Below are 21,288 nucleotides of genomic sequence, written 5' to 3' on the forward strand. Positions count from 1 at the left end.
CATCTGCAAACTTTACTAGTTTATTTGTTATGTGATACAAATAATTAATGTAACTTAAAAACAGCAGTGGTCCCAAAAGTGATCCCTGCAAATCCCCACTTTTAATATCTAGACCTGAAAATGTTCCTCACCATAACACAATTTTTTCTGCTTTTGAGCCAATTCTACACTCATTTACACATCTTACCCTGAATCCCAACTTCCTGTAATTGATACCTTGTGGGGTGTCTTGTCAAAAGCCTTCTGAAAGTCCAAGTAAATAATTTCCACCGCTCTATTGTTATCATAAATTTTAGTTCTCTCTTAACAGAACTTCAACATATTATTAAAATCTGATTTCCACTTTCTGAACCCATGCTGGGTTTCTGCTAACATGCATGTTCTTATCAGTTGCTTTTCAATCTAATTCTTTATTTATGTTTCCATTTTCTTACCTATGATACATGCTAAGCTTACTGGTCTCTAGCTATCAGGGCCAGTTGTGGTCACCCTTCTTATATAACAGGACAGTGTTAGCTCATTTCCAGTCCATAGGGATTTCACACATCTTCAATGGCTTTTCAAAAATACATGTTAAGATTTTGTATATAGAATCACAGACCTCGTTAAGTACCCTTGGATTAATGTTGTCTGGCCCTGCAGATTTATTGACTTTCAGCCTTTTTAGCTGAAGCAGGAGCTCACTTTCTAAGACCTAAATCAGTCAAAACAACCTTGTTTTTGACTTGGCATATTGTTCAAGTTAAGTCAAGTCAAGTTGCATTTTATTGTCATTTTGACCATAAACTGCTGGTACAGTACACAGTAAAAATGAAACGACGTTCCTCCAGGACCCTGGTGCTACATGAGACAACACAAAACTACTCTAGACTATGTGAGACACTAGACTATGTAAAACAACACAAGAACTACACTAGACTACAGACCTACATGGGACTACATAAAGTACACAAAACAGTGCAGGGCAGTACAATAATTAATTAATAGATAAATAATTAATAAACAAGACAATAGGCACAGTAGAGGACAAATTTCAATATAATAATAAATGATGTAGATGTCAATCTAGACTCTGAGTATTGAGGAGTCTGATGGCTTGGGGGAAGAAACTGTTGCACAGCCTGATCGTGACAGCCCGAATGCTTTGGTACCTTTTGCCAGATGGCTGGAGGGAGAATAGTTGGTATAAAGGGTGCATTTTTGCAGGTGAATACTTGAGCAAAATATAAGTTATGAGTACTGGCTATGCCCTTCTCTACATAATTTAACACCTTACTATTATACCTAATACACTTAACTTCCTCCTTGACTGTATTTTTAGGAACAAAGTTTTGAAAAAATCTCCTGGGGTCAATCTTAGCAATATCAGCAATATCCTTCTGAACCTGCCCTTTTGGCAATCCAAATTGCCCTCTTCATTTGGCCTGTGGTTAGCATCATTACCATTTTTTCTGTATTCCTCACATAGGTGTCTATTCTTCAATAATTTTTATGTATATCTTTATTCATTCGTGTAGTTGGTCTTTTGTTTTTATTGCTTCTTCTGAACTTGGGTATGAACACTTCCTGCGCTGTGTGTAATACCACTTTAAACTGACCCCAGTGATCCTCAACTAACTCAACATTCAGCATTTCCTTCCAGTTTACCTTCTGAAGCTTTTGTTGCATTTGCACAAACTTTGTCTTTCTGAAATTCAATTTAATGGCTTTGGTTTTTACTCTCCCAAAACACTTTGAGACTAACAATGTTACAATCATTTTTTCCAAAAGGCTCAACAACTTCTGTATTCAAAATACTGTCCTGATTGTTACAGAATATCAGATTTAGATTGGCCTCCCCTCTTGTTAGTACATTAACATGCTGGGTCAAAAAACAATTATTCAATAACTCCATTAATTAATATTCCTGTAATCCATTCTCCCATTCAACATTTGGAAAATTAAAGTCACCCATAACTATAGCACTACGTTCAGAACTTGCTTTTTTAATATTCCGATAGAGTTGTTTATGCAAATCACTGTCAGTATTTGGGGGGTCTATAACATACACCCTTTATCCTTATAGCTTTAAATTCTCACCCAGATGTCTTCATTAAGCCTCGATTCATCTCCTATCATAAGCATCCTCACATTTAAATTCACTCTATGTATACTTTGAGGTTAGCTAGGTTTCAGTTATTGCCATTATATCACACTTATAGGCACTTACATATAATCCCAGTTTATTTATTTTATTCTTAATACTTCCAGCATTTATGCAGGCCATTCTTAGTCTATTACTGACATTTTTTTATTTTTCAAACCTATAACCAGTTTATGTTATTCTCCACCAAGTTGAGCCTGGCCTGCTCTCAGTTCCTTGCTTCCCATTCCCTAGTTTAAACAGTCCTCCACTAACTGAAGGAGGAAATAAAGGAAGGCTTTTCTGCTTAGCTGCAGGTGGCTAGTAGTATTCCACAGGGGTCTGTGTTGGGACTGATTCTTTTTATGTTATATGCCAATGAGTTGAATGAAGGACTTGATATCATTGTGGTCAAGATTGTGGAGGATGCAAAGATATATGGAGCAGCAGGTAGTGTTGAGGAAGTAGAGAGGCTACAGAAGAACTGAGACAGATTAGGAGAATGGGCAAAGAAGTGGCTGATGAAATACAATGTCAGGAAATGTATGGTCATGCACTTTGATGGAAGAAATGACTACTATCAGTCTATTTTCTAAATGGAGAGAAAATTTTAAAAATCTGAAGTGCAAAGGGACTTGTGCAGGATTCTCTACAGGTTAATTTGCTGGTTGAGTCAGTGATGAGGAAGGCAAATACGATGTTAGCATTCATTTCAAGAGGAATAGAACAGTGGTTCCCAACATTTTCTATGCCCCACACCCCTAGGAAATGTTTGATTAATGTTCACATGCCCTACAAAAGTAATATCACATTTGAAGATGAAGAAGTCTAATTTCTAATTTTTGAACCACATACAATACTACGGGTGAACAAATTGATCTTAAAAAAATAAGCTTTTAACTCAGTGCATAAAATGCAAATATAAATTGAGCAATTAGATTCTAATTTATTCAGAAAAAATTGTGAACAGTAAAATCAATCCCAATTGTGAACATAAAATTCAATGACTTCTTTGCTCCTGTTTCTCATTCATGATTTTGTCAAAATGTGGAACTTTCTTGCTGACTGTGATCCACAGGTCTGCCTGTGGATTCAGGTGATTCCTGGATTTTGTCTTGATTGACAAAAGAGAACTGAATCCAGATTCACACAAGTATGTTGTTGCAAATGGAATGAGGACACGGAGTGCTTTTTCACCAAGCCTTGGGAACATATCCAGTGCTGCACACCAAAACTCCTCCAAAGTCTTGCTTTGAAATTGCATTTCAAGAGCTCAATTTGGCTGCAAATCAATAAGATCTTCCTTCAACTCTTTATCATCTGACATTTTCTCCAAATTGTAGGAATATGGATTCATGATCCATTCTTCTGAAATCTTCAGGTCTCCAGCAGCAAAATATCCATCAAACAATTCTGACAGCATTTCCAAATGAGCCACAATTTCTTCACGCACAGTAGGAGTTATGGATCCAGCATCATCAACCATCTCTTCTAGTGAAGGAAAATTTGAGAGACTGCCTCTTTCCATCCTTTGACGCCAAAGACGTAACTTTTCTTTGAAAGCATTCAACCTTTCACAAGCCTTCAATATGGTTATCCCTTTTCCTTGAAGAGAAACACTCAGGTCATTCATACGAGTGAAAATATCAGCTAAGTAAGCCAGCATTTGGGAGAATTCCTGTGTTTCCATTGCCCCAACCAGATCACATTCACGTTCCTCCAGAAAAACTTTGATTTCTTCCCGCAGTTCAAATAAGCAGGTTAAAGCTTGTCCTCGTGACAACCAACGGACTTCTGTGTGGAAAAGTAAAACTGAATGCTCACTTCCCAGATCCTCACAAAATGATTTGAAGATGCGATGCCTCTTGATCCAGTTGATGATCTTCACACAAGTATCAAGGACTTTATTCAAATTTGGAGTGTTACTGATTCAGCAACAATAAATCTATAAGTGAGGCAGGGGTTTTTATAACAAATAAAACATTTATTAAACACTGAAAAACAAACCCCCAAAAGTAAACAAACCACTAACGTAACTGGAAATCAGCTGCTATGCGGTAGCTTAAACAGTTCTTAAAGCAATGTTGCAAAAACAGTTCTTCAAAGTAGTACTGCAAAAGTTCAAAATGCTTACAGTCCATTAAAGGAGAGACTTTTTAGGTGATTTAAATACTCTTTCAAGTCACGTTGTTGCAGTTCCCAGTCGAACTATACTTTTCCTGGAGAATTTACGAAGATGAAAATGAAACGGCTTAAAGGCACTGACCTTTCCTTTACAAAACTGTACCCAATCCTTTCTGCTATATTTCACAGGGATTAACATGGGGACAGCCAACGAATTCCTTCCAAATGAGGATCAAACAAGGTCGAACCTATTTCACCGTCAAAATCGACTTTCCTTGATCTTTTAGCTCCTGAACTCTGATCTTCACTCTCCACTGATTTTTAACTGGCAGTATTATAAAGAAACTGCCGGCAATGACCTTTTCAACTTTAGGCATTAAATAAAACTCCACCTTTCAACCAAACTGCGTAATAATATTGGACCACGTAATGGCATGGAGTCAAAATGGCAAATCCAGCCACAAACTGCCGCTCATCACAGGGAGGGGTCCTTCTTTTATACCCTGTAAAAAAAAACCTGTCACATGACCTCTACTGGCGGGAAAATGACGTCACTCCACCATCACAAGACCACTATCTTAAGTCCAGTATAGCTTCAACACCACTGTCAAGGTGACAAGTACAAGATATCCACAGGTACGTAACAGGAGGCAATGTTTTTGATGCCAAAGCATACCGATGAAGAAAACAATGGGTAACATGCAAGTCTGGACTCTCCTTTTTCATCAATGCAGAAAAGCCAGATTTATTTCTAAGCATTGCAGGTGCCCCATCAGTGCACACAGAACCAATGACTTTGATATCTAAATAATGTTTGGCAAAGAAGTCTTTCACCAGCTGCATCACATCCTTTGCAGTTGTGTTTGTTTTCAGATCTTTACAAAACAGGAAATCTTCCTTCACAGCACCATCATTGACATACCTCACTAATGTGATGAGTTGACTACAACTGGAGACATCAGATGACTCATCCAACTGAATAGAGATTTTAAGAAGACTAGCTCTGACATCAGAGATGACTTGGTTCAAAATATCTTCACTCAAATCACTGATTTGGTTGTGAATGACATTATTTGATAGGGGCATCTGTTCAAATTTTTTTCTTACTTCTTTGCCCAGGTTAATTGTTGCCATTTCCAGTGCACATGGCTTGATGAGATCTTCCGCAATTGTATGGGGCTTCTTGGATTTGGCCACTTCATATGCCACTTAGTATGAAGCAAGAAGTAGTGGTTCTTCAACAGAAATGAAACTTAATTCTGGAAGAGTTCCATGTGAATCAAAACAAGCTGTTTTGATTTTCAATGACCCAACATCATGTCCTTCAACATCAGCTCTGTCATGCTTGTTTTTGAAGTGCTCTTGAAGCTTGGATGGCTTCAGATTTGGGTTGGAAAACACAACGCTACAAAGAATGCACTGGGGTTTTTAAAAGCCATCATTTCCTGTTGTGCAAGTGAAACCAAAGTACACAGTCATCATTCCATTTCCTTCTTTTTAGCATGATGAAGGGTTAAGGGTAAATAGAAAAATATGAGCTAATCTGAGAAAAACTATCTGACTAAGTCAGGGATGAAATTCAAAAACTTCTTTAATGCATTGAAACAAATATGAATGAATGACTTCAGCTGCTTTTTAACAAAATACAGCTTTTTAAAATTTTATAATTGAATAATTTTCCTACTGCCGGTTTAGTTTTAACGCAAAGTCGTTACTCAATGGTTGATTCGGAACATATAAAGATTTTGGTATTATGAGATGATTCTTAACTCTGAGGTGTAACTTCCCAGGTAACACTGATGAGAATCCTCAACACTGACTCGAGCAGTGGGAAACTGGAGTGAATTTGGGACAAACGTTACTACCACTTCACAAGGCACACTGGCAGCTGGCTGAGTGTTGACTCATGACTCGTCACTCAAAGACACAAGCCACTCTTTGTTGCACCCCTAAAATCCCATCTTGCACCCCCTGGAGGTGCAGGCACCCCAGGTTGGGAACCCCTAGACTAGAACATAATAGAAAGGATGTAATACTGAGGCTTCACAAGGAGCACTGTTAGTAGTTTTGGGCCCCTTATCAAAGAAAGGATGTGCTAACATTGGAGAGGGATCAAAGGAGATTCAAGAAAATGAATCCGGGATTGAAAGGCTTATCATATGAAGACCATTTTATTGCTCTGGACCTCTACTCACTGAAATTCAGAGGAATGAGGGGTGACCTCATAACCTCATTGAAACCTACTGAATGTTGAAACACCTTGATAGAATGGATGTGGAGATGTTTCCTACGGTGGGGAAGTCTAGGACAGGAGTGCACAGCCTCAGAATAGAGTAGCAATCTTTTAGAATGGATAGAAGGAGGAATTTCTTTAGCAAGAGAGTGGCGAGTCTGTGGAATTTGTTGCCACAGATGGCTGTGTAGGCCAAAACATTGGATATATTTAAGGCAGAAGATGATAAATTCTTGAGTACTCAGTGCATGAAAGGATTGGAGGAGAAATCAGAAGATTGGGGCAAGGAGGAAAAACGGATCAGTGATGATGAAATCGCAGAGTAGACTCAATGGGCCAAATGGCCTGATTCTATTCCTGTATCTTAAGGTTATATGGTCTCATCCCCCTCCATTCTTAGTCCTGATGCAGGATTTCAACCTGAAATGCTGACAATTCCTTTCATAGAGTCACAGAAATGTAACAGAGAAACAGGCCCATCCTGTCCATGCTGAAACCATTTAAACTGCCTACTCCCATTGACCTTCACTGAGAACATAGCCCTATATTCCGCTGCCATCTATGTACCTATACAAACTTTGCTTAAACGTTGATACTGAATTCGCATGAACAACTTTTATCGGCAGTTCATTTTACACTCTCACTACTCTCTGTGTGAAGAAGTTGCCCCTCATATTCCCTTTCAACTTTTCACCTTTCACACTTAATCTATAACTTCTGTTTGTAGGCTTACCCAATGTCATTTACTGTATCTATGCCCCTCATAATTTTGTATACCTCTACCAAATCTCCTCTCAATATCCTATGTTCTAAGGAATAAAGTCCTAACTTATTCAGTCTTCCCTTATAACTCAGATTTTCCAGATCCAGCAACATCCTTGTATATTTTCACCATAATCTTTCAACATTATTTACATCTTTCCTGTAGGTAGGTGACCAAAACTCCAAATTAGGCCTCATCAGCATCTTGTACAACTTTAACACAACATCCATCATAGTAACATAGAAACATAGAAAACCTACAGCACAATACATGCCTATTGGCCCACAAAGCTGTGCTAAATATATGCTTACCTCATAAATTTCCTAGGGTTACCAATAGCACTCTGTTTTTTGAAGCTCCATGTACCTATTCTCGAGTCTCTTAAAAGACCCTATCGTAACTGTCTCCACCACCGTCACCAGCAGCCCATTCCAAGCTCTCACAGATCTCTGCGTAAAAAAACTTACCTCTGACATCTCCTCTCTACATACTTCCAAGCAGCTTACAACTATGCCCCCTCATGCTAGCCATTCCAGCCCTGGGAGAAAGCCGCTGGCTATCCACATGATCAGTGCCTCTGATCATCTTATACACCCCTATCAGGTCACCTCTCATCCTCCATCGCTCCAAGGAGAAAAGGCTGAGTTCACTCAACCTATTCTCATAAAGTGTGTTCCCTAATCCAGGCAACAATCTTGTAAATCTCCTCAACACCCTTTCTATGGTTTCCACATCTATCCTACAGAGATGCAACCAGACCTGAGCACAGTACTCCAAGTGAGGTCTGATCAGGGCTCTATATAGCTGCAACATTACCTCTCAGCTTTTAAACTTAATCCCATGATTGATGAAGGCCAGTGCACTGTATGCCTTCTTAAACATAGAGTCAACTTGCGCAACAGCTTTGAGTGTCCTATGGACTTGGACCCCAAGACCCCTCTGATCCTCCACACTGCCAAGAGTTTCACCATTAATCCTATATTCTGCCATCATATTTGACTTACCAAAATGAACCACCTCATATTTATCTGGGTTGAACTCCATCTGCCACTTCTTAGCCCAGTTTTGCATTATATCAATGTCCTGCTGTAACCTTTGACAGCCCTCCACACTATCCATAACATCTCCAACCTAGTTGTCATCAGCAAATTTACAAACCCATCCCTTCTTCATCCAGGTCATTTATAAAAATCACAAAGGGAGGGGGTCCCAGAACAGATCCCTGAGGCACACCACTGGTCACCGACCTCCATGCAGAATATGACCCTTCTACGACCACTCTTTGCCTTCTGTGGGAAAATCAGTTTTGGATCCACAAAGCAATGTCTCCTTGTATCCCATGCCTCCTTACTTTCTCAATAAACCCTGCATGAGGTACCTTATCAAATGCCTTGCTAAAATCCATATACACTACATCTACTGCTCTACCTTCATCAATGTGTTTAGTCACTTGCTCAAAAAAAATTCAGTCAGGCTCATAACGCATGACCTGCCATGACCTATTCCTAATCATATTATGCCTCTCCAAATATTCATAAATCCTGATTCTCAGGACCTTTACCATCAACTTAGCAACGACTGAAGTAAGACTCTTTAATTTTCTGTGCTCTGTCTATGCCTTTTCTTGAATAAGGGAACAATATCTGCAACCCTCCAGTCCTCCAGAACCTCTCCCATCCCCATTGATGATGCAAAGATCATCACCAGAGGCTCAGCAATCTCCTCCCTTGCCTCCCATAGTAGCGTGGGGTACATCTCATCAGATCCCAGTGACTTATCCAACTCGAGGTTTTCCAAAAGCTCCAGCACGTCCTCTTCCTTAATATCTGCATGCTCAAGCTTTTCAGACCACGGTAAATCATCCCTACAATCACCAAATACTTTTCCATAGTGAATACTGAAGCAAAGTATTCATTAAGTACCTCTGCTCTCTCCTCCAGTTCCATACACACTTTTCCACTGTCACACTTGACTGGTCCTATTCTCTCACATCTTATCCTCTTGCTCTTCACATACTTGTAGAATGCCTTGGGGTCCTAAAACCCTGTCCACCAAGGCCTCCTCATTGCCTCTTCTGGCTGTCCTAATTTCCTTCTTAAGCTCTTTCCTGCTGGCCTTATAATCTTCTAGATCCATATCATTAACTAGTTTTTTGAACCTTTAATAAGCTCTTCTTCTCTTCTTGACTAGATTTAACAACAAATTTTCTACACTATGGTTCCTGTACCCTACGATCCTTCCCCGTCTCATTGGAACATACCTATGCAGAACCCCATGCAAATATCCCTGAACATTTGCAACCTTTCTTCCATACATTTCCCTGAGAACACTTGTTTTCAATTTATGCTTCCAAGTTCCTGCCTGATAGCCTCATATTTCCCTGCACTCCAATTAAACACTTTCCTAACGTGTTTGTTCCTATCACTCTCCAATGCTATGGTAAAGGAGATCACTATCTTCACAATGCTCTCCCATTGAGAGACCTGATACCTGACGAGGTTCATTTCCCAAAACCAGATAAAATACAGTCTCTCCTCTTGTAGGCGTATCTTCTGTACTTGATACTTTGATTTATGTGGCCAATGTTGCAAAAGCTTTCTTTATGACCCTATCTACCTGTGACACTAATTTCAATTAATTATGCACCTGTATTCACAGAACCCTTTGTTCTATCACATTCCTCAGTGCCCTACCATTCAATGTGTAACACTTACCATGGTTGGTTCTACCACACTAGGCTTCTACTCTTGTGTACAGGTCCCACCTTTCCTGGAAGAGAGCCCAATGATCCAAAAGTCTTATGCAGTCTTTCCTATACCAAGCCATGTGTTAAACAGTATAATCTTCCTAGTTCTGACCTCACTAGTACGTGGAATTGGCAGCAATCCCGAGATCATAACCCTGGAGGCCCTACCCTTTAACATATTACGTAACTCCTTGAACTGACTTTGCAGAATTTCGTCACTCTTTCTGCCTATGTAAATTGTATCTACATAGACCATGAATTGTGACTCTTCACCCTCACTTAACAATGCTGAGGACTTGACCCAAGATGTCCCAGACCCCAGCACTTGGGAGGCAATATCATCCAGGAATCTTGTTCTCATCCACTGAACCTCCTGTCTGTTCCCCTAACTAATGAATCACCTTTTCTCCCTTCCCTTCTGAATTGTAGAGTCAGATTCAGTACCAGAGAACTAATTGTTGTGACTTTCCTTTGCTAGGTCAGAGTGGTCAGGTCTCTGATACTTTCTCTCACAGATACTGCTCATTATACTGAGTTCTTTAGCCAATTGTTTATTGTCCTCAGCTTGACCTCAGATTTCACACCTCTTCTCAGATAAAACCACTCTCAAAATGGCTTCTCTGATGGAGACTGCCACCTTTTCTTCCCTCTAAAACAAGTTTTGAACTCTGCTTGGTTCTTCCCTCTGTGGCTGAGGCAGCTGGCTATTAAAACAATCTTTCCAGGAAGCAAGCCACTCAGCTTGTGAAGTCTTATACCACAGGAAAGGGGAGTCAGAGGCACTATGCTCTCTGCTTCTTGTTTCTGTGTAGAAAATTACTGCTGCAAGAAAGACATCCAGAGAGTAGAGCACCTTGTCACAATAAGTTTTCTGCACATCCTGTAAACTGGGGATAACACGACCCTGCTGAGATGAGCAACAGAAGCCTTCCTGCAGTGACCCTTTTCCTGTGTGTTTCTGTCGGTAAGTTACAGTGTGTTTCTGTCCATGTGGACCTTTATGTTTCTGTGGGTAACATACCAAATCTTCTCAAACTCCTCAATGAAGGATTTTGCCCCAAAATGTTGACTGTTTATTCTTCTCCATAGATACTGCCTGGCTGCTGAAGTCCTCCAGCATTTTGTGTGTGTTGCTTGGACATCCAGTATCTGCAGATTCTTTTGTCTGAATGAAATATAGCTGCTGTTTTGCCTTTTTTTTTGTAACTGTATTGATATATTGTGTCCAGCTTAGATCCTCAGAGATATTGACATCAAAGAACATAAAATTTTGCACTCTTTTCACTTCTGATCCCTTATAAGGACTGGTGTGTGTTCCCTTATCTTACCCTTTCTGGAGTCCACAACCAGGTCTTTGGTCGTACTAATGTTGAGTGCAAGGTTATTGCTTCAACACCACTCAACTAGCTGATGTATCTCACCCCTGCATGCCCTTTCATTGCTGTCTGAAATTCTGCCAACAATAGTCGTATCATCAGCAAACAGAGGTGGCATCAGTGCCATTCGTGGTGTTGCGTTTCACTTTGATACAAGTGTAAACACTGCCAGAGTTGAAGTGCACTCAATTTTGCTTCGAGTCTCATTCAGAATTGTTCTTTAGCTCTAGAAATAGCCCTCCACAAGTCGTACCTGGCTTTGTTGTGCAGACATGTATACCACCGATCTAGCCCTGAGCAAACTATGAACCTCCTGGTTCATCCACTCATCCAGATAGGTTTAAATGAGGTCAGTAACCACTGTAATGTACACATTCAGACTCAATGATGAATTCCAGAATACAATCCAGTCCATCAATCCAAAGCAGTTTGAATGCCCTCCTGTGCCTCCTTTATCCATACCTTCCTGGTCTTCACTACTGGTGCTGCAGTCTTCAGTCTCCGTTTATACTCAGGGAGTAGAAGTACAGTCAGGTGATCAGACTTTATGAAGTCTGGGCATAGGATAGCACAGTAAGGGCTCTTGATGGTGATATAACTATGGTCTAGTGTGCTGCTTCCACCTGCACTGCAAGTGATTTGTCAGTAACAATTAATTACAGACCAACTACTTCCCTCCAACTCTAATCAGAACAGTTTAGACAATCTTGTCACCCCACCCCAGAAAAGCTGTTGATGATATAGAGAGAGTGCAGAGGAGATTTACAGGGATGTTGCCTGGATTGGAGAGCATGCCTTATGAGAACAGGTTGAGTGACCTTGGCCTTTTCTCCTTGGAGCAACGGAGGTTGAGTGGTGATCTGATGGAGGTGCATAAGATGATGACAGGCATTGATCATGTGGGTAACTAGAGGCTTTTCCCAAGCAGAAATGGTTAACACGAAGGGGCACAGTATTAAGGTGTTTGGAAGAAGGTACAGAGGGGATGCCAGAAATAAGTTTTCCACACAGAGAGTGATAGGTGCATGGAATGCACTGCTGGTGATGGTGGTGTGGGCAGATACAATAGGTTTGTTTTAAGAGACTCTTAGCTAGGTACATGGAGCTTAAAAATAGAGGGCAACATGGTAGGGAAATTCTAGGCGGTTTCTAGAGTAGGTAACATGGTTGACACAACATTGTGGGATGAAGGGCCTGTGATGTGCTGTAAATTTCTATGTTCTAATTGTGTGACTACTTTGTCCACCTCTCACTGAAATGGACTGGTTTAGTTATAATTGTGTTTTCTTGTAAAAACTGTGTATTTATGTTTGTGTTTCTTGTGAATGCTGTTTATCTGATGCTCTATACCTGAGATGCTGCTACAAATAATTTGTCATTGCCCCTGTGTACACATGGACTGTGTGTTTGATAAATTTGATGCTGACTTCATAAATTGGTGATTTTGTGCTGGGTATACCGAGCACAATTACAGAGTGTTAGGCAATGCCATGGGCCACCAGGCTCAAGGGCTATTGTGGGTCAGTTGAATTCACTGCTTGTTTGGTGGGATGGACTGTTTTCCTCGCCATGACCATGCACTTTGTTACCTGCCTGCACTGCCCGTTCTCTGTCACTCTGACTCTGTGTTCTCCATTGTGTCATTGCTTTTCCCTCACACGACCTCGAGGTTCTGATGTGGTGCAATGATCTGTACGGGCGGCATACACAACATGGATTTTCACTCTACCTTGTCATGTGACAATAGGGAATTGTGAATAAAAAGTCTGGCAACTTTGGAAAGATGCTGTGTCCACAATATCCTCCAAATTCATTCAAAGGAGAGGCAAGTTCCTCTTGTAGAGTAACAGCTACACCCCTGGACAATTGAGAAAACCGATGTCGGGCTGTTGTTTATTTATTACAGCTTAGTGTTCAACAACATCAAGCTCCAAAACCTGGGTCTTTGTTCATCCATCTGCAACTGAGTATTGGACATCCTCACCAGGAGACCACAATCATGTGGATCAGAAATAACATTCTCTCTTCCCTGACAATCCACTGCAGGGATATGTGCTTAGCAAACTACTCTAGCACGTTACCAACAGCACATAGCACATTGCACATATAGGTATGATAACATAGAAAATAGAAACATTGAAAACCTACAGCACAACACAGGCCCTTTGGCCCACAAAGCTGTGCCAAACATGTCCTTATCTTATAAATTACCTAGGGTTACCCATAGCCCTCTATTTTTCTAAGCTCCATGTACCTATCCAGGGGTCTCTTAAAAGACCCTATCATTTCTGCCTCCACCACAGTCACTGGCAGCCCATTCCATGCGCTCACCGCTCTCCTGCATAAAAAACTTACCTCTGATATCTCCTCTTAATCTACTTCCGAGTACCTTAAGACTGTGCCCTCTTTGTGTGTGAGAGGTCATCACTGAAATAAACTATGTCACACTTATCTGGGTCGAACTCCATCTGCCACTTCTCAGCCCATTTTGCATCCTATCAATGTCCCACTGTAACAGCTGACAGCCCTCCACACTATCCACAACACCTCCAACCTTTGTGTCATCAGCAAATTTACTAACCCATCCCTCCACTTCCTCATCCAGGTCATTTATAAAAATCACGAAGAGTAAGGGTCCCAGAACAGATCCCTGAGGCATTTCACTGGTGACCCTACTTGTTTCCCTTACCTTACACAATTCAATATCCTTCTCCTTAATGAATAACAAAGAAAAGAATTTGTTCAAAATCTCCCCCATCTCTTTTGGCTCCACACATAGTTGTCCACTCTGCTTCTCTAAGGGACCAATTTTATCCCACACTATCCTTTTGCAATTAATATAACTGTAGAAACCCTTTGGATTTATTTTCACCTTACTTGCCAAAGCAACCTCATTTTTTTTAGCTTTTCTAATTTCTTTCTTAAGATTCTTTTTACATTCCTTATATTCCTCGAGTGCCTCATTTACTCCATGCTGCCTTTATTTATTGTAGATCTCTTTCTTTTTCCGAACCAAGTTTCCAATATCCCTTGAAAACCATGGCTCTCTCAAACTTCTAACCTTTCCAAAGGACATAAGGACAAGAACATAAAGATTCTGTACCCTCAAAGATTCACTTTTAAATGACCTCCATTTCCCTATTACATCCTTCCCATAAAACAAATTGTCCCAATCCACTCGTTCTAAATCCTTTCACATCTCCTCAAAGTTAACCTTTCTCCAATCAGAAATCTCAACCCTGGGTCCAGACCTATCCTTCTCCATAATTATATTAAAACTAATGTCATAGTGATCACTGGACCCAAAGTGCTCCCCAACACATACCTCCGCCACCTGACCTACCTCATTCCCTAACAGGAGATCCAACACTGTCCCTTCTCTAGTTGGTACCTCTATGTATTGCTGCAAAAAAGTGAAACACTGGAGATAATCGATCAGAGTTACAGGAAGGGGGTCGCCCTGAGGTGGCAGAAAGCAGCTGAAGGGTGAAAGTCAGGAGAGGGAATGGAAATGCCAGCTGGTACATAGTACCCTTGTGGTCATGCCCCTCAATAACAAGTATGCTCGTTTTGTACAATGTTGCCAGAACTTTGAGTATGTAAGTGTTAATGCCATTATTTGGAAGAAGGTGTCTGAGAAGCTGAAATGTTTGAAGGTAGTTAAGTCAGCTCAACCAGTTGGACTGCTCCACAGGGTTGTTAAAGAGGAGGCTGAAGAGATTGTGGAGATGTTAGCAACGATAGTTCGGGCATCACTAGATTTTTGTCTGAAGGAAGGGAAAATTGTAAATTTCACTCCACTCTTCTGGAAGAGAGAGAGGCAGAAGAATGGAAATTGTAGTCCAACTGGTCTGACCTCAGTGGTTGGAAAGATTTTGGAGTAGAATGGTGAGTATGGGGTTTCAGGGTACTTGGAGACGTGAGAAAAAGGCCAAAGTCAGAAGTGTTACATAGAAACATAGAAAAACTGCAGCACAATACAGGCCCTTCCACTCACAAAGCTGTGCTGAACATGTCCTAACCTTAGAACTACCTACGGCTGCTCATAGCTCTCTATATTTCTAAGCTCCATGTACCTGTCCAGGAGTCGCTTAATAAACCCTATCTTTCTCACCTCCACCAATGTAGCCAGCAGCCCATTCCACGCACTCACTAGTCTCTGCGGTAAAAACTTACCCCTGACATCTTCTCTGTACCTGCTTCCAAGCACCTTAAAACTATGCCCTCTCATGCTAGCCATTTCAACCCTGGGAAAAAGCCTCTGACTATCCACACAATCACTGCCTCTCATTATCTTGTACACTTCTATTAGGTCATCTCTCATCCTCCATTTGTTCCTTTGTGTAAGATGGTGGTATTCCGGGAGACCTCCAGCTTCTCGGATAACCACATCTGCACCAGATACACTGAGCTGCTTCTCCTCAAAGATTGTGTTAAAGAACTGGATCTGCAACTCAATGACCTTTGTCTCATAAGTGAAACAGAGACAAAGAGGTCAAATCATGATTTACTTGAGAGTTATCATGCCTGACAAATCTGCTGGAATTCTTTGAAGAAATAACAAGCAGAATAGACCAAGAAGAATAAGTGAATATTGCACTTGGATTTTCAGAATGTCTCAGACAAGGTTGCTAAAAAAAAAAGTGCCCAGGGTATTACAGGAAAGATATTAGTATGGATAGAGCATTGGTTGATTGGCTGAAGGCAAAGAGTGGGAACCTTTTTGAATTGGTTGCTGGTGACCTGTTGTGTTCCACAGGGGTCTATGATGAGACCCTTCTTTTTTATGTTGTATGTTAATGATTTAGATAATGAAAATTGATGGCATTTTAGCCAGGGTTGCAAATGATATAAAGGAAGGCAGAGGGGCAGGTAGAGTTGAGGAAGTAGGGAGACTGCAGAATGACTTAGACAGAGCAGAAGAATGGGCAAAAAGGTGGCAGATGGAGTACAGAAAGAATAATTCTGGTGTTGAAAAGGTTATCAACTGAGCAGTGAGTGAACACTCTGGACATGGAATTCAGAAGATTGAGGGTGAAACTCACTGAAACCTATCGAATGCTGAAGGCCTAGATAGAATGGCTGTGAGGAGGATGCTTCCTTTGATAGAGGAGCCTATAACAATTACAGCACAGAAACTGGCCATCTCGGCCCTTCTAGACTGTGCCAAACACTTACTTTCAGCTAGTCCCACCTACCTGCACAGCCCAATACAACCATATTGCACTTGGATTTTCAGAATGTCTTAGACAAGGTTGCTAAAAAAAAACTTATATAATATAATATAATATATAACCGTATATGACCTGGGGTATGGCCTGAAAATAGAGAGATGTCCATTTAGAACAGAGATGGGGAGGAATTTCTTTAGCCAGTGGGTGGTGAGTCTGCGGAATTCATTTCCACCGCTGTGAAGGCTGGATCACTCAGTGTATTTATGACAGAGGTTGATAGGTTCTTGACTGGTCAGGGCATGGAGGGATATGGGCAGAAGTCAGGAGAATGAGGCTGAGAGGACAATGGAATATCATCATGTAAGGTCAGATCACACATAATGGCCTGAATGGTCCAATTCTGCTCATATGTCTTATGGCCTTATAGTTTATACAGGAAAAGGTGCAGAAGTGATTATCAAAGACATTTATGGGCTCATACAGAGGGCTTGAATTAGAAAGAGAATCAAGATACACTGGGGTATTTATCCCTGGAGTTAAAAAGTCTGAGCTGTGACCTTAGAGGAACTTGGGAACTTGATCGTCGCTTTTTGCTGTTTGTTACGTACCCCGTAACAGGTCTATTCATCACTCATAACACATGTTGTGTTTGATGTTTTCTCGAGTGGGTTCCATGGTGTTTCACTGTTTTGTGACTGCCTGCAGCAGGAGAAATCCCAGAGTTGTATTCTGTATACACACTTTGATAATAAATGTACTTTGAATCTTTGATATGGTGGGTGGTCCTTTTCTCAGAGAAGGGGAGTCTAAATGAAAGGGTGTAGGTTTAAGATGAGGGTGGAAGATTGAACAGGGACCAGAGGACCATGTTTTCTATTGAGAGGGTGGTAATTATTTGGAACAGGCTGCCAGAGGAAGAAGTAGAGGGGGTACAATTACAACATTTAAAACATACGACAACAACAACATGGTCAGTAGACTTTAGAGGGATTATGGGTTTAATGCAGGAAAATAGGACCATTTAGAAACATAGAAAACCTACAGCACAATACAGGCTCTTCGGCCCACAAAGCTCCAACGAACATGTACTTATTTAAAAATTACCTGGGGTTACCCAAAGCCCTCTATTTTTCTATGCTCCATGTACCTGTACAGAAGTCTATTAAAAGACCCTATCATATCTGCCTCCATCACCGTCACTGGCAGCCCATTCCATGCACTCAACACACTCTGCATAAAATACTGCTCCTGAAATCTCCTCTGTACCTTCTTCCAAGCACCATAAAACTGTGCCCTCTCCTGCTAGCCATTTCAGCCCTGGGAAAAAGTTTCTGACTGTCCACACGATCAATGGCTGTCATCATCTTATACACCTCTATCAGGTCACCTCTCATCTTCCGTCACTTCAAGGAGAAAAGGCCGAATTCACTCAACCTATTCTCATAAGGCCTGCTCCCCAATCCAGGCAACATCCTTGTAAATCTCCTCTGCACCCTTTCTATAGTTTCCACATCCTTCCTGTAGTGAGGTGACCAGAACTGAGCACTGTATTCCAAGTGGGGTTTAATCAGGATCCTATATAGCTGTAAAATTACCTTTCAGCTCGCTACTCAATCCCACGATTGATGACGATCAATGCACCGTATGCATTCTTAGCCACAGAGTCAACCTGCACAGCAGCCTTGCGTGTCTTTTTTATGTAATTTATTTTTTATTGAAGTTCATCATCAAACAAACTTTTTCATAAGATGTATTTCAGATATTGCACATGTATATATATTATAGTCATATTTGCCACAAATCTCCACGTAATATTTCTCTGAGGTATACATTTATAGAAAAGAGAGGAAAGAAAGACCAAGCAAAAGGACAAAACTATGTACAGGTAGGGAGTGATCCTTTTTTGCAACGTAATTATTGATTTGTAAAAATAACATCAGGACTCTGAGGTGTTATATAGTTAAACCATTTTTCCCAGTATGAATCAGCTTGTTCCTACTTATGATTAACAGATGCTGTTTCCTTCTCCATTTTGTAAATGTCCATTGTAAGTTCCATCCATGCATTTAAATTTGGGCTCTCCTGTGGTAACCATCTCCTGGTAAGAGTCTTTTTACCAGCTACCAGCAGTATATTCATTAAATATTTATCTCTTTTCAACCATTCTTGAGGTATATACCCAAAATATATGGTCTTACTTTCTAAGGGTATTTCACATTTAAAGGTGTCTTGTAGGGCATTGTGTAGTTTGCATTTTGATTTCCACAATTTCTTCAGCAAACAGGAAGGTTACTATCATAATGGGATTACTGAGAGGGTGTAATGAAATATCTTATCAAGTTTTTCTATCCAAACTCCCTCCATTTCTGTGAACTGGTACACTTCCATTGATACCTCCATATTATTGTCCATTCTTACTCAGATATAATTATCCCTCCTTCCTTCTTCCATTTTGTTTTAATGTATGAAGTCGAATATGTTTTAAAATTTGACAAATCCTTATACATGCTTGAAATGATTCTACTACTGTTATCTGAATTATATGTTTTTCTAAATAGCTCTATCAAACATGTACTTGCCTTGGTTACATTTTTAACCATCCTATTAACATACTGTTGCATCTGTAAATACCAACAAAAGTCTTGTTTTTCTAATAAGTGTTTCTCTTTAAGCATTTCAAAACTGAGCAGTGTTCCTTCTTTCATTATGTTGCAAAGAAATGTAATTCCTTTAGCTGTCCAGTCCTTAAATCTAGCATTCAGTTTATTCAGTGTAAAATCTGAGTCATATGCACACCATTTAAGAATTGCAATATCTCCCTCTAGTTCATATTCTTTTAAAATAGTATTCCATATTTTAAGAGTCCATTTCACCCATGGGTTATCATCAGTATTTATGTACCTTTGTAGGTTGTTATCAGCCAAAATTGCCTGTATGGGAATAGGAAGTAACCCTTCCTCAATGTTTTTCCATTGAGCGTCATATGATGGGTTGCACCAACATATTACAGCTCTCAACTGTGCTGTAAAATAATAATCTCTGAGAGAAAGTAGGCCACATTCCCCTCTTTTTCTTGGATAATTGCAAAGTTTTGATATGAACTCTAGTCCTTTTACCTTGCCATATATATCTTGATAACGTTTTGTTCCATTCTTTGAATTGATTTTGATTCGTCCCTATTGGTAAGGTGTGAAAGAGATATAATAGTGTGGGCAGTATATTCATTTTAATAGATTCAATCCTTGAACTGAGACTAAAGAAAGGAATTAGGTTGATAACTATAGGTTGATATTTGCATTCTGATAATTTTGCCAAATCTTTTGGCATAATGATGCCCAAATATTTGAAAGTTTCTGTTTGCCATGCCCAGGTATATCTACTTTCAATTTCTCTTGGTGGGCTATAGTTATATGAAAGTTATTGGGTTTAAGCTATGTTGATCTTGTAGCCTGATAATTGATCATATTGTTAAAAGGATTGCATCAATTTAGGTAAAGAGTATGTTAGTTGTCCTAGATAGATCAAAATGTCATCCGCATAACAGGCCAATTTATGCTCTGTCCCTTTAATAGTAATTCCCTTGATATCTTTATTTTGTTTGATGTATTGAGCTAATGGTTCTAGATATAATGTGAAGAGTAGCGGTGACCATGCACAACCCTGTCTCGTGTCCCTTTCTAGGGTAAGACTATTTGATAAATATCCATTGATTTTAATCCTAGCAGTAGGATTGTCATATAGTGTCTGTATAGTTTTAATAATTATGTCTTGAAAACCAAATCTATGTAAAACTCGGTAAAGAAAATTCCAATTAACCGAATCAAATGCTTTTTCAGCATCCACGCTTATCACTATTGCTTCGATTTTATTTTTTTGTATATGATCAATAATGTGAAGTGTCCTTCATTGTCTTGTGTCTGGCGTTGTTGTATAAAATGTGTCTGATCGTTACGTATCAGTATGGGTAGAAACTCTAATCGTTTGGACATGATGGAGGTAAATAATCTATAATCTACATTAAGAACAGATATTAGTCTAAATGACCTGGATTTCATTTTATTCTTGCCTTCTTTCGGTATAGCTAAGATTACGCTTCCTTCCAGCTGGTTGGCATTTGTGTCTTTTTTAGAGCCCAGTTCAGTGTGGGGAGTAAAACAGGAATTAACTCATTTTTAAATTCTTTGTATCACTCTGCTGTATACCCATCTGATCCTGGTGACTTGCTTAATTTAAGCCTACTAATTGCAACTTTTAGTTTAACTTCATTTATGTCAGCAGCCATCATTCTATTTTGTTCTTCGCTTAAAGTGAGTAACTAGAGAATTCAGGAAGGTGTCAGTTTGGGTTATGCTTCCCCCTGGAACTTTGGATTATAGCGTTTTGTAAAACATTTCAAAAGCTTCTTGAATTTCACTTAGCTTATTTTTTTTATCATTTTTGTTCTTAGATCCCTAATTCTATGAATCGTATGTTCGGCTATCTTTTTTTCAGTTTCCACGCCAGTATTTTCATAGACTTAGATCCACTTTCATAATGTCTCTGTTTCAGATATATTAAATTTTTCCTGATTTCTTGCATAGCCAAACTATTAATTTCAATCCTAATTTTTTTAAATTTCCACTAATGCATCCTGTGCCAAATTCAATTTGTATTTTTTCTAGTTCTTTCAGCCTATTTTGTAATTCCTATAATGTTTTATTCCTTATTTTTTCTTATATGAAGATATTGCCATAACTTTCCCTCTTAAGAC

General features: G+C 39.8%; 1 gene segment (V, D, J or C); it reads left to right on the forward strand.

Annotated features, from left to right (window-relative positions):
• Nucleotides 1–10,851: 10,851 nt before the first annotated feature.
• Nucleotides 10,852–21,288, forward strand: part of LOC132402434 (Ig kappa chain V-IV region S107B-like) — a 30,691-nt gene continuing 20,254 nt past the window's right edge. Inside the window, 1 exon segment of the V gene segment in view lies at nt 10,852–10,952. Within this exon segment, the coding sequence occupies nt 10,901–10,952 (52 nt within the window).

This window comes from Hypanus sabinus, chromosome 12 (assembly GCF_030144855.1).
Source record: "Hypanus sabinus isolate sHypSab1 chromosome 12, sHypSab1.hap1, whole genome shotgun sequence".
Lineage (NCBI taxonomy): Eukaryota > Metazoa > Chordata > Chondrichthyes > Myliobatiformes > Dasyatidae > Hypanus > Hypanus sabinus.